The 26,838-nt window shown below is 37.9% G+C and overlaps 1 protein-coding gene across 2 annotated transcripts in view; it reads left to right on the top strand.

Moving 5' to 3' along the window:
* Positions 1-260: 260 nt before the first annotated feature.
* Positions 261-26,838, top strand: part of CSMD3 (CUB and Sushi multiple domains 3) — a 1,250,820-nt gene continuing 1,224,242 nt past the window's right edge. For both annotated transcript variants that reach the window (XM_056128239.1, XM_056128292.1), the window contains exon 1: positions 261-745. In XM_056128239.1, the coding sequence (XP_055984214.1) occupies positions 568-745 (178 nt within the window). In that variant the 5' untranslated portion in view covers positions 261-567. The remainder of the gene's footprint in view (positions 746-26,838) is intronic.

Here is a 26,838-nt window from a genome sequence, read left to right on the forward strand (position 1 = left end):
CACCACGGTCCCCCCCTCCCCCCTTCTCAAGCCGCACAGATCCTCCGATTAAAATATTCCTTTTTTGCAAGCTGCCGTAGATTCCCAGGCTGCAAGGGAGAGCTCACTCACATAATATTTCTTGGGCTGCTTGCACAGGCAGCATCGATCTATTCGGAGAAGAGGAGGGCGGGAGTGGGGGGGGGGGGGGAGATACACACACAGACACACACACACACACACACACACACACGCACACACGCACCCGCCACCGAGCCCCTAAATTTGCAATATTGTGGGGAGTTTGGCAGAGAGAGGTGCTGGGCTACAAGAAGCTCGCTCGTGGTTTCTGGGGCTTGCTCTCACCAGCCAACAGCGAGGTCGATTTTGGGTGGAGGGGGAAAAAAAACGCACAGAATCCCGAGGAGCGGAGACTTTGTGCCCCCGTTGGCGAGATGGTTGAGTCCTCGTCAAGGTTGCTGTGGTATCCCAGAAACACCATTCACTGCGAGCTGTGACCGCGCACCCACACAGCAACAACTCCACTGCGCCGGGCTGAGCAGCCGGGATCGCGAGCTCGCGAAGAATATGAAAGGGATCCGCAGAGGGGACAGCCGAGCACAGGAATCTGAGCCCCCGGAGCCTGGCCCCAGAAGATGCGCTAGATGTGGCCGCCTCGACTTCGTGCTGAGGAAGAAAATGGGGATGCAAAGTGGATTTACGTTTTGGAACCTCGTCTTTTTATTGACGGTGTCTTGTGTGAAAGGTAAGTGGGCTTTCGGGGTCCCCTTCGGCCGGGGTTGGGGGGGACTGAGGGGAGCCGACTGGTCTCCGAGAGAGGCGGTTAGCTTACTTTGCGATTTGCACGGATAAAATAATCATGATAATGCCGAAGAAGGAGTTGATTCACAGTCCCTTTTTTCATTCCCCCCCTCAGTTAGGAAATGCATTTGGCTTGCCAGATTTGGCGTTCAATGCAGTGATTGAGCTTGTACTCAATAAATATTCTTGCAGTATGCTCAAACGAATACGTGAGTTGGTTCCTATAGCCTCTAACTAGTGAATATCTAGGCAGAATTCCTCTGCAAGACTTTTCTGGGTGGCTTATAGGGATTACCTTGGTGTCTAGTCAAACCAGTGGGGTTAGCTGGTTTGACTGGAATATTTAGATTGGAAAAAAAAAAAGCCAAAAACGTGAATGCCTTTTAACCCTTTCAGGTCCGAAAGTTACCAATGGGCTAGGAAGATGCAGTTTTTAAATGCATTGGGGTACGGGGTGGTCTTGCAAATCTCTCCAGGCCAGCATGAATGTCTGCATGCATATGTGAATTCTTCCTACGTGGGCTCTCGTGTCTCCGTGTCTCGGTCGACGGGGAAGCTTCCCTGGGTCCTGTGGTAGAGGTTTGGCTACAAGAGGCTTTCCATTGGCCTGGGAAGCCACCGGAGTGTAACCATCCACCTTGGGGGATGAATGAAGATAGGAGGAAAGTCATTAGCCAAGGACCAAAAAGAAAATCCCCAGCAAGTCTCAGCGTTCAGACAGGTAGAGAGATTGTCACATGCCCAGGCAAGGGGAGGGCGTGGGTGAGATATCAAATGTATCCCTAAGCAGGATGGCAAGGGCCAGTGTGGGGGTCTGTTCGGAGAGGGAACTGTCCTCGGGGACGACACCGATCCCCAGTTCTGTTCCCCAACTTCTCCCGCACCCTGCAGCCCCGGAGTCGCTGCAAAGGGTACCCGGGAGATGTTTAGGACTCCTGCTCAGTTGGGAAGATCACCAGCCCATATCCCCGGCTTCTCGCAGGGACGCGACGGATGTGGCTTTCAGTGAAGCTAGTTTCGAGCCCCGGGTGTCTGTGGCGGCTGGTGGGGGTGGCTGGGGGAAGGGCGCGGGGGCGGGTGTGGGGAGGGTGTTTTGGCCCAGGCGCGCCACGGCTGTCAACACAAACTGGACGCTTCTTCCTTTGTAAAGGAGTGCCTCTCTGAACCGCAATGGGGCCGCGTCTCTATGAAACAGTTTATTGTCCAGCTTGCAGCTGGCTGTCCCCCGCCCCAGAAGGCAGCCCATTTGCATTCCGTGGAAATGATAATTCATGTTTTGGGTGGAGGGAGCTGGAGGGGTTACCTCTTCTCCTCAGAGAACCCAGGATCGGTGGCCTGTCTCGAATTTTAATGGCCAGCCCAGTAAGCCAAGAAGTCACCCCTGGTCTCAGAGGCAGCCACTGCCCTGTAATCCACACCTGCTCCTTAAGGAGCTGGATTTCCACCCCCCTCGATCGTGGAGTCTCAGCGCTGCTTTAAACCAAAACGCATGTTCGAAGCGGCATTACTCCACTACCTGACGCACACAGCGCGTCTCGGGAGGTTTACAACGGGGTTTGTCGCCGCCTCGACTTGCGAGGAGTCTCACAGCCAGGCTCAGTTGTCCAGCACCCCGAGTGATGTTCTAGGATTGGCCCCGGGCTGCCTGCTAGACGCGCGCTCCGCGGGGGAGGCGCAAGACGCCAGCGACCGCCCTAGCCCGGGAGAAACATCGGGGTGGAAACTGCGAGAAAAGGACCAGGGGTTAAGTGCGAGTTTTCTTGGGATACCTGTTGAGCCAAAGCACATTGAGGGGCACAGTGGGGCAGGGGATCGGCAGAGCAGGGCGAGAGAGCCGGCCTGACAAACACCGAGCCGCGCCGCCAGCAATTACAGCCCGGCAGCCCGCACCTACCGTAATTTCCAAATAAGACGCGCCGACAGAAAGGAAGGGCGCGTTAATTTACTTTCAGGCCCTAGAAACCAGATTCCTCTCCTTGAATCTCGGCTACGAGGGTTAGGACTGAAAGGACTGGTCTCCACCAAGTGATGAGGGAATTTGGAGAGACATTGGTAGGATGGAGCGTGTCACATTATGCTATGGCCCCGTCCAAATTCGATGTTCAAGTGACTGTTTTTAAAACGTTAATGGTAAAGAGCAATAAGGTGCTTCTTTGTCACATCTCTGCCCCTTAGAAGACCTGTCGTTTATTATACAACTTAAGAATGCTGTCCTGAAATTTTGTGAAACAAACTTACAGAGGTTGTAAACCATAGACAAGTTCCCCACTGCCAAGGGAGTTCGTGGTGCTAATTTCGACACTTAGTGCATCTTCCTTTCTTAAGATTGTCATTTCACCACATGCTCAAGGCCAGCATTGTTGCCAGGGTTGCAATGTTGTTTCCCTGAATATCTGTGCATACTCTTGTCCTCCGTGATTTCTTAGGAAGTGCCAGGCCCAGGGGAAAGATGAGAAGGGTTGTGTGATGCCTGTGGGTTTTGCAGGTCCTAATCTAGGCTGGCCTGAGGGCTCTGCATGTCCAGATGCTCAGTTTTGTTGTCCCCTTCTCCCAGCACATGAGCAACTCTGTCCGTGTGGATTCCACCTCCTGTACACACTTTTCATTCCTTTACCATCTCACCTCTGCCTGCAACAGCAATGACAAAGAGGCTCCGTGGGAGAGCAGGCCATGGCTTAGAAAACAGAAAAAGTAGCCTTCCAAACTAGGCCCCAGACGAGGGAATGCCAGGGTTGGGGTGAGCCAGCCTTCTGTGGTTATTGCAATTCCACTGAAATGAAAGGAGGTGAAGAGCACTCAGTTGGGGACGAAGGGTGGGGCTGGGGCCCTTAGATGAGATTCATGTCTATTTCAAAGGGAAAGACGCAGGTGCACACACATGCACACACGCGCACACAGACGCACACACGCACACACATGCACACAGGCAGAGGTTTCAGAACGCTGCCTGCAGCCTGCAGCTGTGGCGTTTGTGTTCGAGTCTCACCCAGACAGAAACTGAATCTCCCCAGACCTGCTCAAACGTCCCGCCCACGCGAGCAGACACCCGCGGGGCGCTTTCCCACGCTCCTTCTCCGGGATCCCGCAGGGACCATGCCAGCCTGGCAGCCGCCGCCGGTGTCCAGAGGGCAGTGACCTGGCTGGATGGCAGTAGTGGGAGTCGATGTGCCACCAGAAGGCGGGGTTCTAGCCCCTGCCCCAAGCGCATACTTCGAGAAGGATCTATGGTTTCCTTAGGCTCTGGGACTCCTGAGCTCTTTGGAAAGAGCGGGGCTCACTCCCCTCTCCCAGGGTGATTCTTTCGGGAAAGTGTCGCAGGTTCCTGTCTGTGGGAAAACCACAAATGACACCCCCTACCCCAATTCCATCCCCAGCTTCCCAGGGGGCCGCATTGGGAGGTGTCAGCCCCGCGCTCCAATCTGGGGGGATTCAGATCCTCACGCCCTGCTTGCGGGGCGACAGTCTGACCCAGAAGGGACGGGGGCAATGGGGACCTTTACTCGTAGAGGGAGTTTTTGAAGGGACTCTTGCTTTTAGGGAATAGTTAAAGCAAACAAAACCCAGTCAACTGTCATCACCACCTGCTGGGAGCCACCTTTGTGTCTCGGTCGCGCGTCCCAGATCCTCTACACTTTGTCTCCGGAAAGGGAGGGAAGGGTGGGGGGAGTGTCGAATGCATTTCCTCTGGGAAAATTGGTAAATGTCTACGGGGGGGGGGGGGGGGGTATCGGGGAGAAGATTCCCTGAAATTTTCTGGATTAAAACGCAGAGCGCAGAGCGGGACTTGGCCCAGGGCGCGGATGTTCGCGTTTGCATGTGCGCGCGCGTGTGTTTCGGTGTGCATGCGTGAGTGTGCATGTACATGAATGCGTGACTGTGCGTGCGCTCGCGTGTCCGAGGAGGGAAAAACACGGGAGGTGACAGTCCCTAGATGGTTCCCAGACAGACTCGACCTGCCAGGCGGGATGGTGACCGCTGGCTGCTGCCTGCACGTTCACCTCGGGCGCCCAAGAGCTGCCTGCTTCCACTCGGACCCCAGCTCTCGAGCACTCACGCTGACAACTTCTCCTGCAACTGCAGCTCAGAGAGTTCGAGAAACAACCAGGGGGGCAGGTGGGGAGTGTCGCTGCTAATGTCTCTTCCCCTCGCCCCCACCCAGCCTGTAGGGCTGCTGGGCCAAAGCAAACAAGCAGAAGGGCAGTCCCTGGAGCTGGCATCGTTGCAGGGATTTAGGGAAAGGGCCAGAAGGACCGGAATTACAGCGGGTCCTTCCGACCTTAGGGTGGTCTCCTCTTGGTCACACGAGAGAGGTCAGCTCTGGGCTGAGAGGGACTCGATGGGGAATTGCAGCGCATTGCAGAATAGTAATGGAGCAGGAAGGGGGACCGAAGGAAAGCTTCTCCCCAGAGCCCCGCGCCAAGGGGAAGCTTGGCGTCCCACCGAATTGCTGAGTGAACCAGATTTGCCTTCCACCACGGCCATGAAGAGTTCCCAGAATTCTAGCTAAACTTCCCCTGAAGGGTTACCCTGCAGCAACCCTTCTAAAATGTCATCTCGCAGCACAATTTTTTTCCTGAATCTTCCAGTGTCTAGGAGAGAAGGGTGTGGATGAAGCAAGGGACTAGTGGGAGGGATGGGGGGAGGGGGGAAGAGTGTACTAAGAGTATGAAGAAAAATACTTAAGGAGTAAGAAGCAGGTTTCGGCCTCTTAAAAACCTGGCGGCAGCTTCCAGGAGATCCTTCAAGGAGAAAAGGAGAAGAATTATTCAGTAAATTAACTACTCCAAGAGCATAGACTTAACTTCAGTAGTTATTGCTGTTCATAATAGTAACTGATGTTTCTATTTGTGGAGTAGCTGGATAGATGTTAGCTCTACTGATCGTTCCCCTGACCACACAAGTTGGCATCTGCAGAAACAGCGAAATCATAAGCAGAGCAGTCACAAAAGGCAGCTATGCTTGATTCTAAATAAAATAAAGATTTCTCATAAGTGAGTTCTGATAACAGAAAACGGTAAGTGCCAGATCAATTGATGATGCTATTATCCTCCCAGGAAAACAGATTCTAATGTCAAAAATACTGTGAGTGGAGCTCAAGTACACATACATGGAAATACTGAAATTTACCGCCCTGAGCAGCAAAGAAACTTCTCTCTTTTCTGTCCTCAAGAAGTGACATTCTCTCCTGACTCATTAGGGTATTCATAATGGGCTTTGGGATATCAAGTGCTTTCATATCAAGGCATTGTGTCATTTGGAAAATAGCATTAAAGAATCAAGCAGGAGATTGCTCTGCACCTGTTACTTTAGGGAACAGAGCTGAGAAAATCTGTCATCTTGTTCTGTGTTTTGTTGTTTGGGTTTGGGCCACACCCAGCAGTGCTTAGGGAACCATGCATTGACAGGGATCAAATCCAGGCCTTCTGCAGCCAAACAAGAGCTCAACCCATTGCCCCTGTTTTGCTCTCTTATACTTGAAATGCCAAAGGGATTTAAATAAAAACATTAGGGAAAACAATGATATAAAGATAAAACAAGTCTATTTGATACCAGCTATGTGTGTATATTAAAATTATGTACATGTTATACTACCACTAACTACCACCTTTTTCCTAATAATCCAAAGTATTATGTAGTTTTGGTAAACAGTTGCAGTTCCAGTTTGGATTTTATCAAGAATTATAAATGAACAACATCATTGACAAATTAATCTTTTCTCCCTTAAAATGAGGATTTATAGTATATCCCAGGGAAAGCAATGGACTAGTTTACAAAACCTTCTCAGAATTAACATCTTCTATGATTCTAATAATTCTTCAGTGCTGCCATCACATTGATTTTCACAGTAATTCCAAGAAAATAGAATTAGCATCCTCTGGAATCTAGGTAGAAACTAGATTCCCTCTACAGACACATTCAATTAGATTCCTTGGTAACTGGGTTACAGACATTGGTCGTTTTCACAGATCTCCTCAGTTCTGGGGCTCTCCAAAGTTTGGGATCCACTCAGGTGAAATTAAAGAGCAAGGACACTGGATCCATGAGATAAGGAAATCAAATACTGACTCAGACAACAATTGTCTTTGCAGTAGCAAATCAACTTTTCTCAGTTTGATACTCTATTTTAGAAATGTTAGAAAACTAGTGGATCTACAGTGACATTTTACATACATGTGTGTGAGTGTGTGTATATATATATATATATATATATATAGAGAGAGAGAGAGAGAGAGAGAGAGAGAGAGAGAGATTTATACTGTCCTATTCCTGATCATCACTATTATCAAGATATACTTTGAAGTTCAAAGTCAGTTGCCATTCTACACTTGAGAAATACTCTGAAACTTTTTCTGACCACCCTTGTAAGTTTTCTTTGGGAACTATGAATCAGGGTCAGACTCATAGCTTTAGAACGTTGCTCTTGTTCTCAGGCTGATTTTCATCTACTGCATTTCAATATTGACTTGTTTTACTTTTGATTGTTAGTGTACTTGCATTAATATGTTAATTCATCATGTTATAAATTGAAACATTGAGAAGGCTAGAAGTATTCTTAAATATTGGTTAATTCACTGCTCATATATTATGCTATAAATAGTCATATCTAGAAAGAAAAGGTAATGTTTACCAGTTTATAAAAACTATTACCTCTAGAATAGAGATACCCTCATTGGGTTTTTACCTTCATGTTTAATTTATTTTCTAATATACCTTATTAATTTTATAATATAGATGGTGCTTATAATAGAAGCTAATATATAAATATCATATGTGGGATTGGTAATGTAGCTCAATGATGAGTGCATGCCTTACACATGTAAATCTGAACCTTGGGACCACACACATATATGTAAAAATATCAGTATACAGACTGATATGATTTTTATATCTCAGGAAACTTTGATTCATCATAATTGACATCAAAATCTTAATTAGTTTGAATCATCTGGGAAATTTTTCTTATTGAGCAAGCTTAAATCTAAAAAAACCTCTATTCTTGGGCTAGAGAGATAGTACAGGGGATAAGGAGCTCGCCTTGCACACAGTTAACCTCATTTGAAACCTCACCACCATATGGTAATCACCACTTCCAACACAGTGGGGAATTCAGGAAGCAAGCACTGGGCACAGGGCAGGGAGAAGTCCCAGGACACTGCTGGATATAACCCCAAACACCATGTCCAAACAAATAAAACCTGTCCTCAATTTTCATGTTTTTGTCATGTTCAGGTCACATTAAAATGTATGCACTCTTTTTCAGCTGGTATTTCATCTATGTATTTTCTCATAAGACTGATGCAAGACAGTAGTATCCTTCATGATAGAGGATCAGGCTGTAACTAAGAAGTAGGGTACATTCTTCTGATGTGTACAGCCCTGGGTTTAATCTTCATAACCACTAAACAAATAAAAACAGCGCTATGTAGAAATAATAGTCTACAAATATTGATAGTTAAAAAATAATTATTGACAGGTTTTCTCCAGTTTTGATAATATTTTGATATATTTATATATCTTATTAATTTAGGGTGGGGGTCATATCCTGTGGTCCTCAAGAATTTCTTTTGGATTTGTCATCAGAGATCACTGTTGGCTAGGATCAGGAGACCATGTAGTACTAGGGGCTGAACCCATTTCAGTCACATGCAAGGATAGTGCATTGTTACCTGTATTGTCTCTCTGGCCACTGTGATGCTATCAAAATCTTTCAAAAGATAAGTCTTTACTGATAAAGCTTTAAGATCTGACTATAAAGTTTCCAAAATAATGGCTACTAGCCTTAAGGAATTCATAGACTTAGGAAGACTTAGAAAGTGACTGAATTAAAAAAAATGTGATTCTCTTAAAAGTTGTTTGCGATTTCCAAAACTGAGATATCATTTCTTTGTTTAATGTTATACATTTTATGATTATATAGTTTAAAGTGATAGTGAAGGTCAAGAAATAAGTAGGTAACAACAGAGTAGGCTTGCATAGAGCTAACCCCAGGTCAAACCCCAGCTCCACATGTCGACTCGTGAGCACTGCCAGGAGTAAGCACCGAACAGAGTCAGGAATAGTCCCCTGGGCACAGCCAGCTGTGGCCTCCACCACACACACACACAAACACACACACACACACACACACAACCCACTAATAAAGTAAGGTTTGTTGTTTGGAGTGGGGACTTTAATCCTTGCATTTTGGTTCTGTGCTCAGATAGTGCTCAGGGGACCATGTGTGGCACTGGGAATTAAATCAGAGTTGGCCACATGCAAGGCAAGCACCTCACCTCCTGTACTATGTCTCTGATCTGGTGAGATTTCTTTTAAACTAGTACATTTCAAAACCACAGGATTGGGTACAATTTTTATGGGCACTTTAAGTAGAAATTGTTTGTAACAGTGGATACATTACATCTTAAAGAATTTGTAAAAGCAAGGGTCCCTGCTATGGTTTCTATATGTTACGAGTCCATTCAGTTGAAATCAGCAGGCTCAGGTGCACTTTAAATAGAGAGAAAATATAGGACACTGTATTTTGGGAAGTGGTATCAGTGTAAAATTCTTTATTATGTCCTTTGTTTGGGGGAAGCTCAGCAAGAAGCTCTTTATGTCAAGTATATCAATCATATAGCAAATAGTGGATCACTCCCTCATTTTCCTGCTTTGAGTTTAAATACTCATTTTATGAGAGAGAGGTTACCTGCTATGTTCAGATTCATATTTCCATTTTAAAAATAGGCACATTTTCTGAGACCATAAAATACAGTTACTCTCTGAAAATGGATGTCTAGTAATTGAGTGAAACTTAAAGAGTTTATAGACTTTTACAGGTGCATCAAAAACTAAAAAATTGTTACTCAACAGATTTTGTTATTACTAAGAGAAAGCAGAGGTCCTGAAAATCTAGTTTAAAAGAAAGTTAAAATTAATATTCATTATTTGTAAGTATCCCAACCATAGTAATATGCAATCTCTCAGATTTAGATATGGTCTCAATTTTCATACTCAGATACCCTACTACTGCCTTTATGTGTACTATCCATAAAACATATGTATTGCTTTGAGTTTTTTTCTATACGTCATCCCCATTTTGATCAATTTTGAAATTTAAAAAAGAGAGACTTTTTTTTCTAAATTGGTGAAAGTCAGATAGACCTACAATCAGTTTCCAAATTCATTTACTGTTATTCATTTCAGAATTTCATCTAATGTTGAGAATTATCAGTCAGGGTCTCTATTTTAAAATTGATTTTATTGTTATACTTCACTTTATTGACATTTTAAGTTGCAATAGACATTTTGTTTCCATAATCTTGATGAAAGAAAAAAAGGAACAGATTGATCATTTCATTTTCTTGAGTTCATTTCAAATACCATCATTCGCTTGTTTTCTTGTCCATGGTATACCTTAATAAATGAACAACTATCTTTTATTGTTTAATATCATTACATTTCTCAGATATATAAGGTGATTTTCTTTGAGACATGCTTTTACATTACTTTGTTTATAAGATTTGTTAAAGTTGAGAGAAATTTGAAGAATATAAATTCTTTGCTGCATTTTCTGAAATTTTTCAAATGAATCAATGATTTTAAACTATAATTTTAAGCTATAGTTTATTCTGAGAATATTCAGATAAAAAAGTGAATATTAGTCGACTTTATTGCTATCCTTTTAAAGCATTATAAGATACACTGAAAAGACTGGAGAGTCACATAATTCATAATTTTTAGGAATAATTTTCTTCTCAGTGTTTATATTTCATATGCAGAAATGACTCTTCTAAATCTGTTTTTAGAGGTGTAATTTGAATTCCTTCCATATGTTAGTAATGAATTTATGCTGATTATCTGTGTGTTCTAATATTGAGCTTGTGTTGCTAAAAGCTGCATTTGTGAGATAACAGATCAAAGTTAGGAGAATAGGCATAATAAATACAACCGAATTTCCTGGAGATGAAACATACTACCTTGGATTTCTCTCTCTCTCTGCTCAGATGAAGTGAACTTTGTAGTTTAGACAAAATATTTAGTGTTCACTTATATGAAGAATCCCCGAGTTATGGTTTTTGGCTGATGTCTAAATCAAAACAGCTGAACTGATTCAAATGTTTGGGGTAAACAAGTTTGCATCCAGGCTGCTAATTTCTGTGCCAACTTACAGCTTCACAGTTTTTAAGATGATGGAGATGATAATCTCTCTAAAATGAAGTTTGCAATTGGAATGCTGACAGGCCAATGATTACCTGTATTGAATTCTTGTTCAATGCTTTTTTCATGGTTAAAAGAAAATCTTCCATCTATAAATCCTATGGGTACTTGAGTGCTCCTTTTATCTGTTAAATCTTTTTTAAGGAGGTCAAACAGAAACTCTTAAAATCAATTTTCTAGTAAAGTGCTAAGAAATCTTTAATGCTGTATTAGTTTGGCAGTGTTCATTAATATATTAATAAGAAAAAATCAGACATGACATTTTGAACTTAATTTTTAAATATTACCAATTTGAAAAATCCTTTGAAATCAACCATTTTTCAATAATATGACAATCACTACTTATTTTTACCTGAACTTGCCTAGTTTATTAAGTCCTACCTTAGAAAGCATATGATCTAATTATGTTATTCTTTCAAAAGCAAAATCTCTAAAGGTCTCAAAAGAAATTGGAATATGGTAAATGCATCCGGTTTTAACTTGTGCTGCTTTATGTATTCACAATGTTCAAACAACTTGCCTATTCACTTATACATTTTATCAGCATTTCTTATATTGAGTTGACTATTTTGTTATTGATAAAATTTCATTTGTTAGAAGTTGTTAAAAATATAGCAGTCGACAGATTTTACATCCACAGAAAAAAGCCTTATCTGTCAATTCTTAAACTCGTGCATGCATTTCTTCGGAATCAAAACACTTTGAGGGTCAGTTTTTGTCAAGCTCTTGTCTAGATTTTGAGAATAAAGCAATAAAAATCTAACATCTACCCTAAGCGATAGTCCTTATTTTAAAAAAGCTGTTTGTGAAATATCCAGCAATCTGGTTATTGTGAAACCACTTAGCTTTTTTAGTGAAATTCTGTAGTTAAAAATATCACTTCAACTTAGCCCATCTTTATTTATACATCTTGTATATTAAATCTTTAGTCTACCAGGTATGTATTAATATCTTATAGATATTATGTGAAGCTCTCCAATTAACCATTTTAGTTATCTGATTAAATAGAATTTTCCCATGTAATTTTCAATTAAAATGTTTATTGACTCCCATCTGTTCAGCAAACTGATATTAACTAATTTATCCAGTTTTAATGAAGATCCCACATGTATTTCTAAAACAGTGTGTTTGTACAGTTATATAATAGTTTGTGATCAGCAAATTGTGCTTCTTGCCCATCTTTTTTTTTTTTGTTAGTTCCTGTCTCAGAACTCCACACTAACTTCCAAATACTTTCAAATTTAAATTAGAATCCCTGCCTCTTCATTTAGTGATTTACATAAAGCAAGCCTTGAGCAAACTTATCAAGGTCAATTTTCACAAAGAACAGAATGAAAATAGCTAAATATAAACATAAGAGATTTTATCATAGCTTTTAATTCCTTATTTTTTAACTTTAGGAATCCAGGAAACAGTGTTTCAACAAGTAGGCTATTTTTTTTTTGTTTTAAGTCTATAAATACAAAACAAGAGAAGGATTTATGAATACTTACATTGAATACTGTCATTTGATAACATCCTAGATCAGTGCCAATTTGGCTACACATGAGTTAAATAGAATGATCTCTCTATACAAGTTTAGGGCATTCAGCAAAATTTTCTTGCATTTTTACATGTTCTAATTCCCATCACATTGCTTTGAGGATCTGTATTATTTTAAGATTTATACCAACATCCTGCTTTACACTTTCCATAGGGTTCACTTCTTATTCTAATAATGATTTACAATGTATGAAACCAAATTTGTTGTTCACTAATGCCATTTCTATCCTGACTATTAATATAAAATGTAGCCCAAAGGTTTCCATTATTTACGTAAATTGCTATCTTCACTGTTTTGATTACTTCAAGAGAAAAAGAAAAGCAACAGCTTTGAGTAATATGAATTGGTATAAATTAAACTAGGGGATTTACTTACATGTTCACCAAGGTGATTTTCTAGGCTTTTACCGTTTTTCCTTTTCTTTTGTTCTTTCTTTCTTCTCCTTCCTTCTTTCCTTCCTCCCTCCCTCCCTTTCTTCATCCCTCCCCTTCCCAATTCCTCTTTCTCCCTTCCTTCCTTCCTTCCTGGGGCCTTCCTTCCTGGGGCCTTCCTTCCTTCCTTCCTTCCTTCCTTCCTTCCTTCCTTCCTTCCTTCCTTCCTTCCTTCCTTCCTTCCTTCCCTTTCTTTTTGCACCACACTTACTGAGGTCTTATCCCTTTCTCTCTACTCAGGGGTCATTCCTGGTGGGGGCGTCTAGGGGACCTTATGGGGTACTCAGGATCAAATCTGGTCTGTCACTTGCAAAACAACTGCCCTGCCTGCCCTCTGTCCAGCATCTTGCCTTTTTCTGCATAACAGAGAAAGTGGTTCTTTTACATTTCACAAGCCTGTAATTCTCAAACAATATTCAGCTTTATGCTTTCATCTCATTTAATTTTTATCCTTATGTTCCAGCATCCTTTTTTTCTTTCACAATTTTACTAGAAATTTACATCTATGTAGTGTTATACCAGAATTGTTTGCTTAAAGTACAATGAGAGGCTAGCTTTCTGAATACTAGATAAGCTACTATGAGATCTAGAGCCACAGTTGAGGAAAACTATGAGAATAGGTACAATTTAGATGGAGTATACAACAACCGACTCAGTAAAATCTGAGAAAATATTTGCATTTTAAAAATGTTCTGGGCCCCTCTCTGCCATTTGGGGTTCCGTTGGAGGCCTGGTCTAATTGACAGAAAAGGCTAGAAGGCTGAGGTCCAAACCAATTTTGCTGCCTACAAGTGGGGTTCTCTAGAAGCAGAAAGAGAACGCAGCTCTTTTGAAAATTGAAGGTGTTTATGCTCAGGAAGAAACTGAATTCTTTCTGGGTAAGGGATGTGCTTATGCATACAAAGCAAAGAACAACACAGTGACTCCTGGTGGCAAATCTAACAAAACCAGAGTGACCTGGGAAAAGGTAACCAGTAACCGGAGCCCATGCAAAGGATGGCAGAGTTTGAGCTAAATTCTGATGCAATCATCCTGCTAAGGCAATTGGTCACAGATTACTTGTGATGCGATACCCCTCAAGGATCTAAACTTCCTGAAAAGTAAATAAATAAAGTGTAGGTATCTTAAAAAATTGTGCTGGGTCATGGAGAAAATTCTTCTACCCCTCTGAGACTAGATAACAAATTAGCAGAGAAAAACAAATATTCTTTCCATGCAATCTCACAGGAGAGAAGTCAGGAATCTGAAGTGGCGAAAATATCTCCTGTGCTGGCAAGCCATGCAAGAATTCTCAAAGCTTGTCCTCTGAAAATCATCCTGCTAAACATTCAGTATCTAGAATTTTAAAGTATTTTAAAGTATTTTAAAGTATTTTAAAGTAGTAAGTGAATAAGCCACAATTTTCATCCTGTATTAAGGAACTGGGTTTTGAAGGTTGTACAGAGCATCAGAAAATAGGAGAGATTTTACATAGTGGTTTTCTCACACTGTAAAACAGTTTCTTCAGTAAAACGGTTTCTGGACACATTCCTAAATCTAAGAAAACTTCACATTCGAAATAATAGAAATGTTAACTGCTGTCATAAAAGGGTTGGTCAAAAACTTTACTAAAGAGAGAAACAATAGGTAGAAATTTATTAGGGCACACATAAAGGCGTGGTCAGGTTCCAGAAGAAAGGAAACAGCGTCTAGCAGGTAGAAGGTATAACTTTTTTAGGGAAGATGCTTCCAGATTCTGTTTTCTGGAAATTAATTTTTATTGTTTGTCTGTGAGCAATATCCTACAGTGCTCGTTGCTCAGTGGTGACTTCTTTCAGTGCTCAGAAGACCATGTGGTGCTGGGGATGGAACCTTCAACCTTTAGAGCATGCATTTAACCCATCAAGGTATTTCTCCAGCTCTCCAGAGATTTTGAGGGTGGTCTCATCAGATAACTTCATCAACAGAAATTATCAGGGAATATCAGTTGTTCCCATGAGACAATTTCTTTTGGTAATTTTTCTTCTGTGATATTTCAAGCACACATTATGAAAATGTTAACAACAGAATAGGACTATTCATTATAAAGTAAGTTTCCCCCAAGGCCCAGGGATCTCAGCTGCCCTTAGTTCCACATACAGAAGTGACAGGAATGAAAAGGCCTAGTCCAGTAGTCTGCAAACAGCTTTTCTAAACTCTGTAGGGGGGTTGATCCCACAGTGGTAACTCTGTTACACATAACTACAGAATTCTTATAGTATAAGTTAAATATAAGAAGCAAAATGTTAGCAGTGACTAAAAGAGTATAAGATACTAAGTATTTGCACTCATTAATTTAAAACTTAAATATTATTTTAACGTTATTATCTTTATTATTTTTGTTTTATATTGTTATTATCTATTATTATTTTGTCCCTTTCATTTAATTTTTATAGTAGTCAATCTTTAAAGTATTTGTGACACTTCGGGCTGGAGTGATTATCACAGTGGGTAGGGCATTTGCCTTGCACGCGGACCACAAGGCCAACCCAAATTTGATTCCTCTGCCCCTCTCAGAGAGCCCAGCAACCTACCGAGAGTATCTCACCCGCATGGCAAAGCCTGGCAATCTCCCCTTGATGTATTAGATATGCCAAACACAGTAACAAGTCTCACAATGTTACTGGGCCCGCTTGAACAAAATCGATGAACAATGGGAGGACAGTGACAGTGACACTTCTATCAGTGAGATAAATTATTGCCACTTCTAGTTCTTTTAATCTTTCTTTTCTTATTTCATATGAGAAAAATAAACCTTTTTTCCCTTCTATGAACTGTTTTTCCTGTTTAACTACTTCAGGTTTGAGTAATTGACTCAATGCCATCTTTTAATTTGAAAAAACTTACAATGAGGTTATTAGCCAGTAAATGGAAAATATTAGGGGTAAACTCATCATGTGCAGATCAAAGCACATGTCTTTCCATCACACCAAACAGAATTCATCAACATAGAGGGCAAGAAAAATTCCAGAGATCCAGATAAATTTTGAAATTAAAATTAAATTTTTTAAAAAGCAACAACATAGAAGATGAATTCTGGATTATTCCCCATATATAAAGTAACTTTTTTCTGTAGTGAATTTTTGAAAAAATAGTGAATTATGGAATTATGTAGTGAATTATGGAAAAATTCACTTTCCTTGTTGTAAGATAAAGGAAAAATAATAGAAAGAGAAGAATTTGTAATAATTGAAGAAGATCTGGTTCATTGTATTGCTAGAAGGACAGCCTAATATTCATATTAGATATGATTTATTGAATCTTTTGTTAAATAATACAGTGAAAAAAGCATATGTATTATGATATAGTTGCTAGGTGTAGTATTTGATTGTGGGTGGTATCATATCGTTTCCTTTGTTATAAATAAAAGTGGAGATCCAAAATTGGAATTTGTGTAAACAGGGTGTCATTTCAAATTTAATGATATTCTTCTTTGTTTTCATTAGCACAGAGTTCATGGTGGGAGCTTTCTTTAAATTCATTTCTCATAAGCATTAAAGTATTTCTTAATTCATGACTCTTATTGATTTAAAGATATGAATGTACCAGAAAGTTTATATCGCCTAGCATGAAACCTTCATAACTCAATAGCTTATAAATAGAGTAGGCACTCAATAAATATTTGTAGACTTAAATTGGATTATGGTTAAATGAACTTATTAATTTAATTTAGTTTCAAACTATACTTAGAAAAAATCAATTTATATTGCCCAAATCTTTGGACTGTTAGATGTTTTGAATTCCATTAGCAGTAGCAGTTAATACCTATTTTTATATCCAACGCTCTTTAGGAAATAATAGAATTCAATATAGATATGCATTATATGAAAAAATAAATAACCCTTGTTAATTCATCTATTTAATATACAATTTACTTAACTTCAATTATTTGCATTAGGATCTTTAGCTTAAAATGTCACTACCTTCTATATTAGTACCATAGCAAGAACATAAAAAACTTACTCAGTCCTGAAAAATCACCATTACTACCAAAAATAATAGCACGTAATGTAGCCCCTTCACTGCCTAGTTTCACAAATACTAAATGCAGGAGGGAAAATTAATTTAGCAACAATTATTAAAATTAGTTTCAACTCTCCATTCTGATATAGTGATATGTGGGCTTTCATAACCATATGTGGGCTCTCATAACCACTATCCTAGTGATCAGGAGACCAAAAATGCTGTTTCTTTTAAATTCAGTGTTTACATCTCTTATATTATCTTCACACTTTACAGAATTATCATACCAAATCCAAATTAACCAGTAGAAGAAAAAATGTTATCCAGTTTACATTACCATTAATGGTGAACATTGCAATAAAAAACACTCTTATTTATTTTAACACTTCTAAGGACATTAATGTATTCAATAACCATTAAAATAATAAGCCTATATGAGATGCTTTTCTCACACAATTAATGAGGTGGTTTGGAGTTTAAATCATCTTTCATATATATTAGGATAACATGCTATTTAAGATAAGCCTTGAGGTAGATGTTCTTTTCTATAAATCATCATGCTCCTTGATAAACTGAGTATTCATCCCCTAGCCCAAAATATTAGTTTTATAAACTAACATGAGCTGTATATTGGGCTTATTTAAATATGTACTCTTTAAAATAGCAAAGTTAAAAATATTCCTTGTATATTGAGAAATTGTAGCACAAGAATATTACAATTTATTTTTTAATGTAAATACCTAATCACATTTTTTGGCTTGTTTTAGACCCACGTTCGGTAGTGCTCAGTGATTACTCCTGGCTGACTGCAAATGTATAATTTCTGGTACCAGAAATTGGGCCAGAATTGTCCACATGCAAAGCAAATGCCTGTATTACCTCTCCTGCACCATTAACTATACTTTTCCCTACATTGTTCTCTGGAATTTCTCCTAAATTATAGCCTGCCCTGAAGTCTGGGATAATTCTTACTTAACCCTAACTGGAACTTCATTTCACGTGTGATTGTTTGTGTTCTATTTGAAAAAAAATTGTTTCTTTTAGCCAAAGATTTATTAATAAACAGTATTTGTTCTTAGAAATCTGTACCATGAACAATAAATTAAAACATCCTACCCAGTCTCTGTTTATTTTTTTTAGCAATTTTAAACCAGTTTAGCATTTTTATAAGATTGTTTGTATTGATAGCTGTGAATGATCCCACAAATGATTTGATAATGCCCACATAAGTCATCGTCATATTTACATTCCTGATTTCATTTGCTATTACATTTTTTATATTTTGCATCAAACCCATTTATAGCTTAAGGATTATGCCATTGTTCTAGGAATAAAATTGTAATAATTAATTTTTTCTTGACCTATTTTAGCTTAACTACTTCTACCTTTGATTTCTTTCTCTGAGCTCTGAGATTTTAAGCAGAGATATTTCATTTTCTTACTATTTTCTTCCTTATTATTATTATATGAAATATTTTAAAGTATTTTAATATATTTTACAAATTTTACTACATTAAAATATTTTAATCTGTGTCTAGTATTCCCTCAATTTAATATGTATGATAATTTATTTTACATTTATACACATTTTGTTACCTGTAACTTTAAAAATATTTAACTTTGAAATGTGATAAATAATATTCCTTAAATTACTATGAGTGCTTCAATTATACTGATAAATCACTTAGTTTATATATTTTTGAAAGAATTATGTAAAGTTGAGACCAATTTTAACATTACCTCATCTGTTGTGTAACTGCTTTAGGGTATAATTTTTTTCTAGTTTACACATTTTATTACATGAGTTATCTAATTTTTACTAAAACTTAGTAATCACTACTCTTTTAATTAAAGTATTTTCTTAGGATGTCATCTAAAATTTGAAAATGTCAATCAAGTTTTATGTTTCTTTTAACATTTCACATCAATACACACTTAGTGAGCTATTTCTTAAGTCTACTAAATCTAAGTCTACAATAGCGGATTTTGAGAAGTCAAAAATAGTTTAATACTATCTTTGCCATGCTATCAAAGAATTAATAATCCCTTGCAGTGGGAAAAAAAACTTGTGAACAAATAATTTTAATTTATCTAGGAAAATGCTATTATAGAAGGGTATCAAAGGATTATGGGAATCAAAGTACAAAATGATGAGTTAAGTTTAAGAGCAGATTCATGATCTGAGCTTCATATCAATGTGTTAAAAGTTGGGTCATGAAATAGGATGTCACCCAGAAACTAGAATTCTACTGTGCAGCTTCTTTTGGTTTGATCTTCTCAGCTATCCTTCAAAGAGGAGAGTCATCATGCAGAGCAATCCCTTTCGCAAATCATCAAATGAAGAAACTAAGAGTTTTATATTTCTATGGTTTTTCACCAATAAACAAAATAAGAGGTGACTAAATGAAAATACTTTGTTTTCTTTGATTTTATATGTGTCATAGGTTTTACTTCATTACTTTTCTATACAGGCAAATTATCTTTTGCTCCCTTTCCAACCCAATTTCCATTGTGATGGCCCCAGATAGTTAATATAGGTAGTAGTTATTGTGCTAAAGTTATTCTTTTATCACTTTATTTTAAAGCAAAGGAATTTTAATAAAAGGTAAAAAATAAAAATGTGCTAAAGGGAATGAAGGTTTTTACGGAGAGAAGAAAGTCTTGTGAAATAAAAGAGAGGAAGTACACACCACAACATATATATTACACACAGGCAATTTGAGAGTAGAATTTGCTGCTTATTTTATTATATTGCTCATATTGGTTGGTCCTGGCAAAATTTCTCCTAACAAGTTTGTTTTCTTGTGTAAAGTTCTAAATATATCAATTGCATGGAACTGGAGATATACATGTACTATGCTGTAGGTGTTTTCTTGCTTGTTTGATTCTCAGCAAGGTATGATCTCCTGAGAATAGAGCTGGGTGTGGACCAAAACAACCCCCCAACAATAATAGTTAAACATTTTTGTTTGTTTGTTGAACCACACTCTTAAAGTGCTCACAGCTTTCTCTTGGTTCTGTACCACTGTTGGTGGGCTTTAGTGATAAGGGGTGTCAGGGATCAAACATAGGTCTGTCATGTACAAGACATGTGACCTACCCACTGTAGTACTACCTCTGTGACTCCCATAATTAAATATTAAAATAAAAAAATCATCAACATGAATTTATAATTCTCCAGTTATTCAGTTCTAATTTACTGTAGATATATTTCTGCCCTCTGAGTTCCTGTCTAAACCTGACAATAATATGTTGAAGCTAACCATGGTCTTAAGAGGAAACTCATTTTTCTCTATTATCTTCAACTTCTTGGAGGTTCATTTAGTATGGAGGGCTTGTACAGGAACCAATAGTTCATAGTAAAATGGAGTTTAATTGATTTATATGAAAAAGAAAGCAGATAGAATTTAGTATTAGTTGTGTGGATGTTGTCATGACTGGGATGATACCGATTTACTTGTATGCAGTTTTAAGTCGCACACCAAGTTGCAGTGTTCACACACTTGCTTGTGTGGCTTGCACATTTTTACTGTGGTCTCTAGAGTATCAATTTGTTAAGGCACAAAGAATCACGAAATGTGGTTATTCTGCATGTGAGCTTCAATGCTAAGGATTGCCCTGTAATCTCACCTTGCCAGTCACTATTGCCTATTTTCACCATTTCTGCTGGGTTCCCCTAAGTCCACTGAGTTCTTTCTCCATAGGCAGAATTTGACATGCTTTTGGGCAGTGAGGAGCTCTTCCACACAGTGCTCAGGTGCATGTCTTGGCGACAGTTGGTTGACTGTGCAGTTCTGAGATCTCAGTACTTGGTTGACTGCAGTTCTGAGAGCTCAGTGCTTGGGCCCAGAGGGGTGGGAACAAAAAGAACCACTTCATCAGTGATTGGGGGTCTCCAGAGACAATTGAGGATTAAACTTCGGTCCAGTGCATGCAAAGAACACACTCCAACTCTTGAACCAACATCCTGTGCCTGCCAATTTAGTTTGTTTATGTGTCTCTCTGAAACAGTTTTCTGGAGGTCTAAAGGCTATTTCACATGTTTCCAGCCAATAGGTTTGGCAGTTCAATGCTTAGGCACAAGGATGTGCTGCTACAGTCCCGGGGTGGGAGAAAAGACCAATATTCCCTCATAGTGCTCTGTGACCTCCTGGACCACACCTGGCTATGCTTGGGAGCAGCCAGGACTGTACCTAGGGATGCTCATGGAACTGTGAGTGGTTTCAGAGATTCAAACAGGTTTGACCTATATAACACATGAACCTTAAACATTTTACTATTGCTATAGACCCCAAATATAGTTTTCTAAATGTATATGTTGATCTTGGGCAATTTTTTCCAAGTAGCCTTGTATTCTGTTGGAAAGTTACAAATATACTAGTCTCGCATATTAATAATCATGTTCATTTTGCTTCCTTAGCCTATTATACTATTTCCAAAGGAGTTTTTAAATTTATTTTCAACCAAACATGCCCCTTGATTAGAAAATTTAACCCAATGTCTTTTGCTTGTTAGAATATGCTATCACTTCTCATATACATTGTTTTGATAGTCTCTTGTTGAAATTTAATTCTCCCAAAGCCAAATTTTATTTGTTTCTCAATTACAATTCTCACCATAATCTGCCTTGAATTTGTTAATCTATGCATATTTCATCTCCCAAATGTGATAAAAAAATGTGGGAGATGAACTCTATGATCTGAACAATTGTATCTTAAGTGACTCTTACTCTCTGATCTAAAGTTTCTCCAATGGGTCCAGGATATTACAAGGGTGAGAATTGTATAAATAGGGGGCACAGTTTGAGACTAGATGGTAAACTCTTAGAAAAGGAGATCTCAAGAAGGAAGAAAGGTAGGATGGGGGCCACAATTGGAAAAACATTGAGAAACTCTGCTTGAAAGGTAAAAATTTGGGGCTGGAGTGATAGCACAGTGGGTAGTGTGTTTGCCTTGCACGTGGCCGACCCCTGACCCGGGTTCGATTCCCAGCATCCCATATGGTCCCCTGAGCACCACTAGGAATAATTCCTGAGTACAGAACCAGGTGTGATCCCCTGTGTATCGCCAGGTGTGATTCAAAAAGAAAAAATAAAGGTATGAATTTGTATCAAAACAGAGCTAAAGTAATATTAATAACCTGCATTTAAAAATTAAACTTCACTTGATCACTTGACATCCCCTTACTCATCAATTTGCTCTAGCGGGCACCAGTAACATCTCCATTCATCCCTGTTGTGAAGAATGAACATTGAATTTAATTGAACATTAATTAATATATTTACAGTTATCTTTTCTTTTACACCTCCTCCTCCAGTTTTTTCTTACAAAATAATAATTTTTAAACTCCCAAGATATACTAATCCTTATGATTGTATTTTATATCACTTAAATGCTGTTTATTGCTACCAATTTTTCATGTCTTTATACATAATATGTTTTAGTATCTTTAATATCCCTTAAAGCATTTGACAACATATGTTGTACGTTTCTTAACTTTACCAAAGGAAAAAACTATAGCATACAATTGTTTTGTATTTTTTTCTTTTTGGGTCACACCCAGCAATGTTCAGGGGTTACTCCTGGCTCTGCACTCAGGAATTACTCCTGGCGGTGCTTGGGGGACCATATGGGATGCCGGGGATCGAACCCAGGTCGGCTGCATGCAAGGCAAACGCCCTATTCGCTGTGCTATCGCTCTGGCCCCTGTTTTGTATCTTTTACCCTTCAGTATTTCTATTTATTTCTTTAAAGTATATTACCTTAATTTATCCATAAACTTTTATTTAATGAACCTAGGTTTTCTTTGAATTATGAAACAATAACGTTCAGGGTAACTTTAAATTTTGCTTCAGAAAAACTCTCAATGTAACTTCTTATAACTGTTTAAAAAATGTTTTTAAAGTGTTTTTACCAAACGATTTTTTTCTGATAACTCTTATTTTCTCCCATATTTTACTTTTGTTACATTTGGTTAGTGGAAATTGAGGTAGATCATTAAAAGCCCATGAAACTTGGAATCTTTTAGTCTATGTGCTATTATTTGATTCATCAAAATTGTTTTTTATTTTGTTTTTGCAATTTAAAAAATATTTTCAAAAATTTTAACTAATTTTATTTTATAATAATTACTTCAATTCTATTTTTATTGCATATACCTTTTCCCCCCGGTGGAACAGACATGCTATGTTTTACTCAGATGAGTTCCATTGCCTTATACTTAGGATAATAAATGCTATAGTTGTTTCACTATTTCTGTTATTATATTTGAAGGAGACCCACACCCAGAAATGTTCAGTGGCCTCTCCTGGAAATGCTTTTGAGAATATTTGGTCCTGGGGACCCAGTCAGGGTCTCCTGCGTGCAATGCATATACTCCAGTCCTTTTAACTCCCTTTCTGGCCCCAAATTCTTTTATCTCTAGGCAGCTAATCACGATATTTAATTACTATTCTGTTCATAATTCACAGAAAAGAGCTAAATATCTAAAGTGCTATTACAGGAATAGCATCTTATTTTCTTTCTGACAGTCGGGGTGTGATAAACATCAGTTTTGTCTATTATGGAGCTCACTGTCAGTTTATCATTGTTGGTTCATCTTTTAATGAAAAAGAAAATCAACCAAAACAACTTAATCTTCAGTCATTTTTTAAAAAATCTGTTTTTTAATGTTATTATTAGGCATATCATTAAAAATAATAAGACCACTACAGATGAGTGGTTTTCAATAAGCCAAACACATTTGGTTGGCAATCTTACCTTCTTCTATTCTGTTTTAATTTACTTTTGGTTATATGAATGATAGCATAGTGGTAGGGCATTTGCCTTGCACGCAGCCAACATGGCCAACCGGAGTTCGATTCCTCCACCCCTCTTGGAGTGCCCGGCAAGCTACCAAGAGTATCTCCTGCATGGCAGAGCCTGGCAAGCTACCCGTGATGTATTCGATATGCCAAACGCAGTAACAACAAAATTTCCAATGGAGATGTTACTGGGCCCGCCCGAGCAAAGGGAGGACAGGGGTTTAGATGAGAAGGAAGTAAAGGATGCAAAAGGTATCCTCCGACAACTATTCACTCTGCTTCCAAAGCACAGAGAAATTTAAGATTCTAGGCAGTCTCAGTGCTTGAGTAGAATGTAACAGGTGAGTGATTATTTGCAAGGTTGACATAGTTTATAGAAATAGAATTACAATAGTTCTCCACAGCATGAATGAATCTGACATTTTGTTTTAGAGATGCAATAATTCCCAATGCCAAGTTTTCAACTTTAAAAATTTAATAGATTGCATAAGACTACCTAGTGAAAACTGCTGTTATACTGTAATGTTATTGGCAGGCAGGATAAAATAGCTGTAAAAAAATATGACATGTAGGTAGCAAAATTCTGATTCTTGTAGCGTAAACAAGAATAAGAAAATCTGCAAGAAAACAATTCAAATAGTTTGGTCTTGGATTTCTCTTTCACTTAAAAGTTTTATTGTTATTTTTTTCCACCCACAGAATATTGTCATAATATTTAAGTAATTAAAATAAAGTATTCCAAAAACTTAATTTATGTGCCACACATTGTAATTGTCTGGTACAAGAGAAAGTACATAGGATATAGTTTTTAAAAAATAAGTATTTGAATATCTATTTATCTGCTTGTGCTTTTTACATCAAATTAAATACTATAGAAATTTATCCCTGTTATTCTGTGCCATATGCAAATATTAGGGAAGATAGAGACTACAGAATATTCCAGTGAATATTGACTCTAACACAACCCTTATACTATGATTTTATATGTAAAATAAATTTTGATTATGTGTTGTTTGACTTACTGAGTTTCCTACTAATTTTAGTAATATTATCACAGCACATTTATTGTTACATTGAATTCATGGAAAAAATAAACAGCTGCTGTGTAAGACAACTGTAGACCAAAGTAAAAATTACACTATGTAACAATGAGTTTTAGTGACTTTGCACTATCTCATTTTTCAAAACAAGGCTCTCTTAACTTTCTAGTTGAGGTACAATTTTGTTGAAAATATGATGCCAACATCAACAACATAATTATCACTTATACAGCATTATGTAAAAGCCATTCATTTATAAGAAACAGCATTTTGAGGTCAAATTTTAAACAAAATTAACATTTGCTTCATTTGTTAGCATTAGACCACTGTTTATTTTCTTCCTGTGTTGTTGCTTGGTCTCTTTTATTATGCATCATAACCATTTATAGACCTACTCTTTAATTACCATTCATTATTCTATGTTCCACTCTTACTCTATTTTCTTCTCAGATGTGCCAATCCTTTTTACTCCTAAGGGCTGCACTTGTATCTTTACTTAAGATATATCTTGTATAGTTTACTGGTAAACAGACTTCCCTCAAGGAATTTGAAATGCATTCAGTACAAGAATACCTTCCACTTATCTAGGTACAGAAATTGTTGTTTTCTATACAATATAATTTTATTATGCTCTTAATTGTCCAGTTTGACAACTAGAATTTGTCAACTTTTCTCTTTCTTTCTCTCTGTTTGTCTCTGTCCCAGTTTGTCTGTGTCTCTTGTCAAGCACAACTATGAAAGTTATATATGGAATTTAAAATTTTCTAGTATCCATTTAAAGTATTAGAAAGAGACTATATATTATTGTATAATGTATTTGAGTGAAGTCAATGCATAAAATGAATCAATTTACCATGTAAACAAAATAAAATATAAAAACTTACTTTTTCTTTTATCCCTACAAAACATTTACAAGCTAATGTGTATCTTGCAAGTGTATCACATAAAATCAAGATACTAATTTTTCTTATATAAGTACATATAATTGATATATACTAATCTATCTGTAGCACTCTAGCACTGTAGCACTGTCCTCCCATTGATTTGCTTGAGCGGGCAACAGTAATGTCTCCATTGTGAGAATTGTTGTTACTGTTTTTGACATATTGAATACACCTCAGGGAGCTTGCCAGGCTCTGCTGTGCAGGCGGGATACTCTCGGTAGCTTGCCGGTGTCTTTGAGTGGGATGGAGGAATCAAACCCAGGTCTGCTGCATGTAAGGCAAATGCCCTACCTGCTGTGCTATTGCTCCAGCCCTTATTTATCATAAAACATAATTGATAATAAATTTATTAAAAGTTTTAAATATCTTTAAAATGTCGATAACTGAATAAGTGTAGGAAATATACCTTTTAAATATCCCCATGTATATCACCATAACCTACCTATTTATTTTAGACTTGATATGACCCATAGGTACATCAGTTTACAACTAATTCTATCCAACACAAATAAATTCACCAATCTTCTAGTTACGTAATATCAAATTTAAAGAGCTATTGTGTAAGTTGATAGCAGCTCTAAATTTATATTATAATGTCTTTAAAATACTCTCAATGAGCAGTGCTTTGAGTCAATTTATGTATTTCAGTTTACCACAATTAGAAGTAACATGCATGTTGCTTTATGTTGAAATATGATATGATTTAATTTTTTATGTTTATTTTCAATATAAATATTTATAGCTGAGTAGAAAATTACTTTTTTTACTAAATCTTAAAAATTTAACTCATGCATATTCATTGTGATATCAAGAAGGAAATAAGTTACACCTCAGTGTTGGTCTTAAATTGTTGGATACTTCTCAAGCATTTCTCTTGCTGCAAGAAAGCCTTAAATTGGTAAATACTTATAAAATTCGTTCACAAGCATTGGTAAAGCCCACAGAGCTCTAAATCCATTGTTGTCTCCTTTTGCCATTTTACAAGCCAGTGATTTATAGCTTGTGCACATATATGTGTGTATATATATATGTGTGTGTGTATGTATTTATGCTGTTTTTAAGAATTATATACATACATACTATATACATTCTTTCTTAT

The sequence above is a fragment of the Sorex fumeus genome, unplaced genomic scaffold (assembly GCF_029834395.1).
Source record: "Sorex fumeus unplaced genomic scaffold, SorFum_2.1 ptg000002l, whole genome shotgun sequence".
NCBI lineage: Eukaryota > Metazoa > Chordata > Mammalia > Eulipotyphla > Soricidae > Sorex > Sorex fumeus.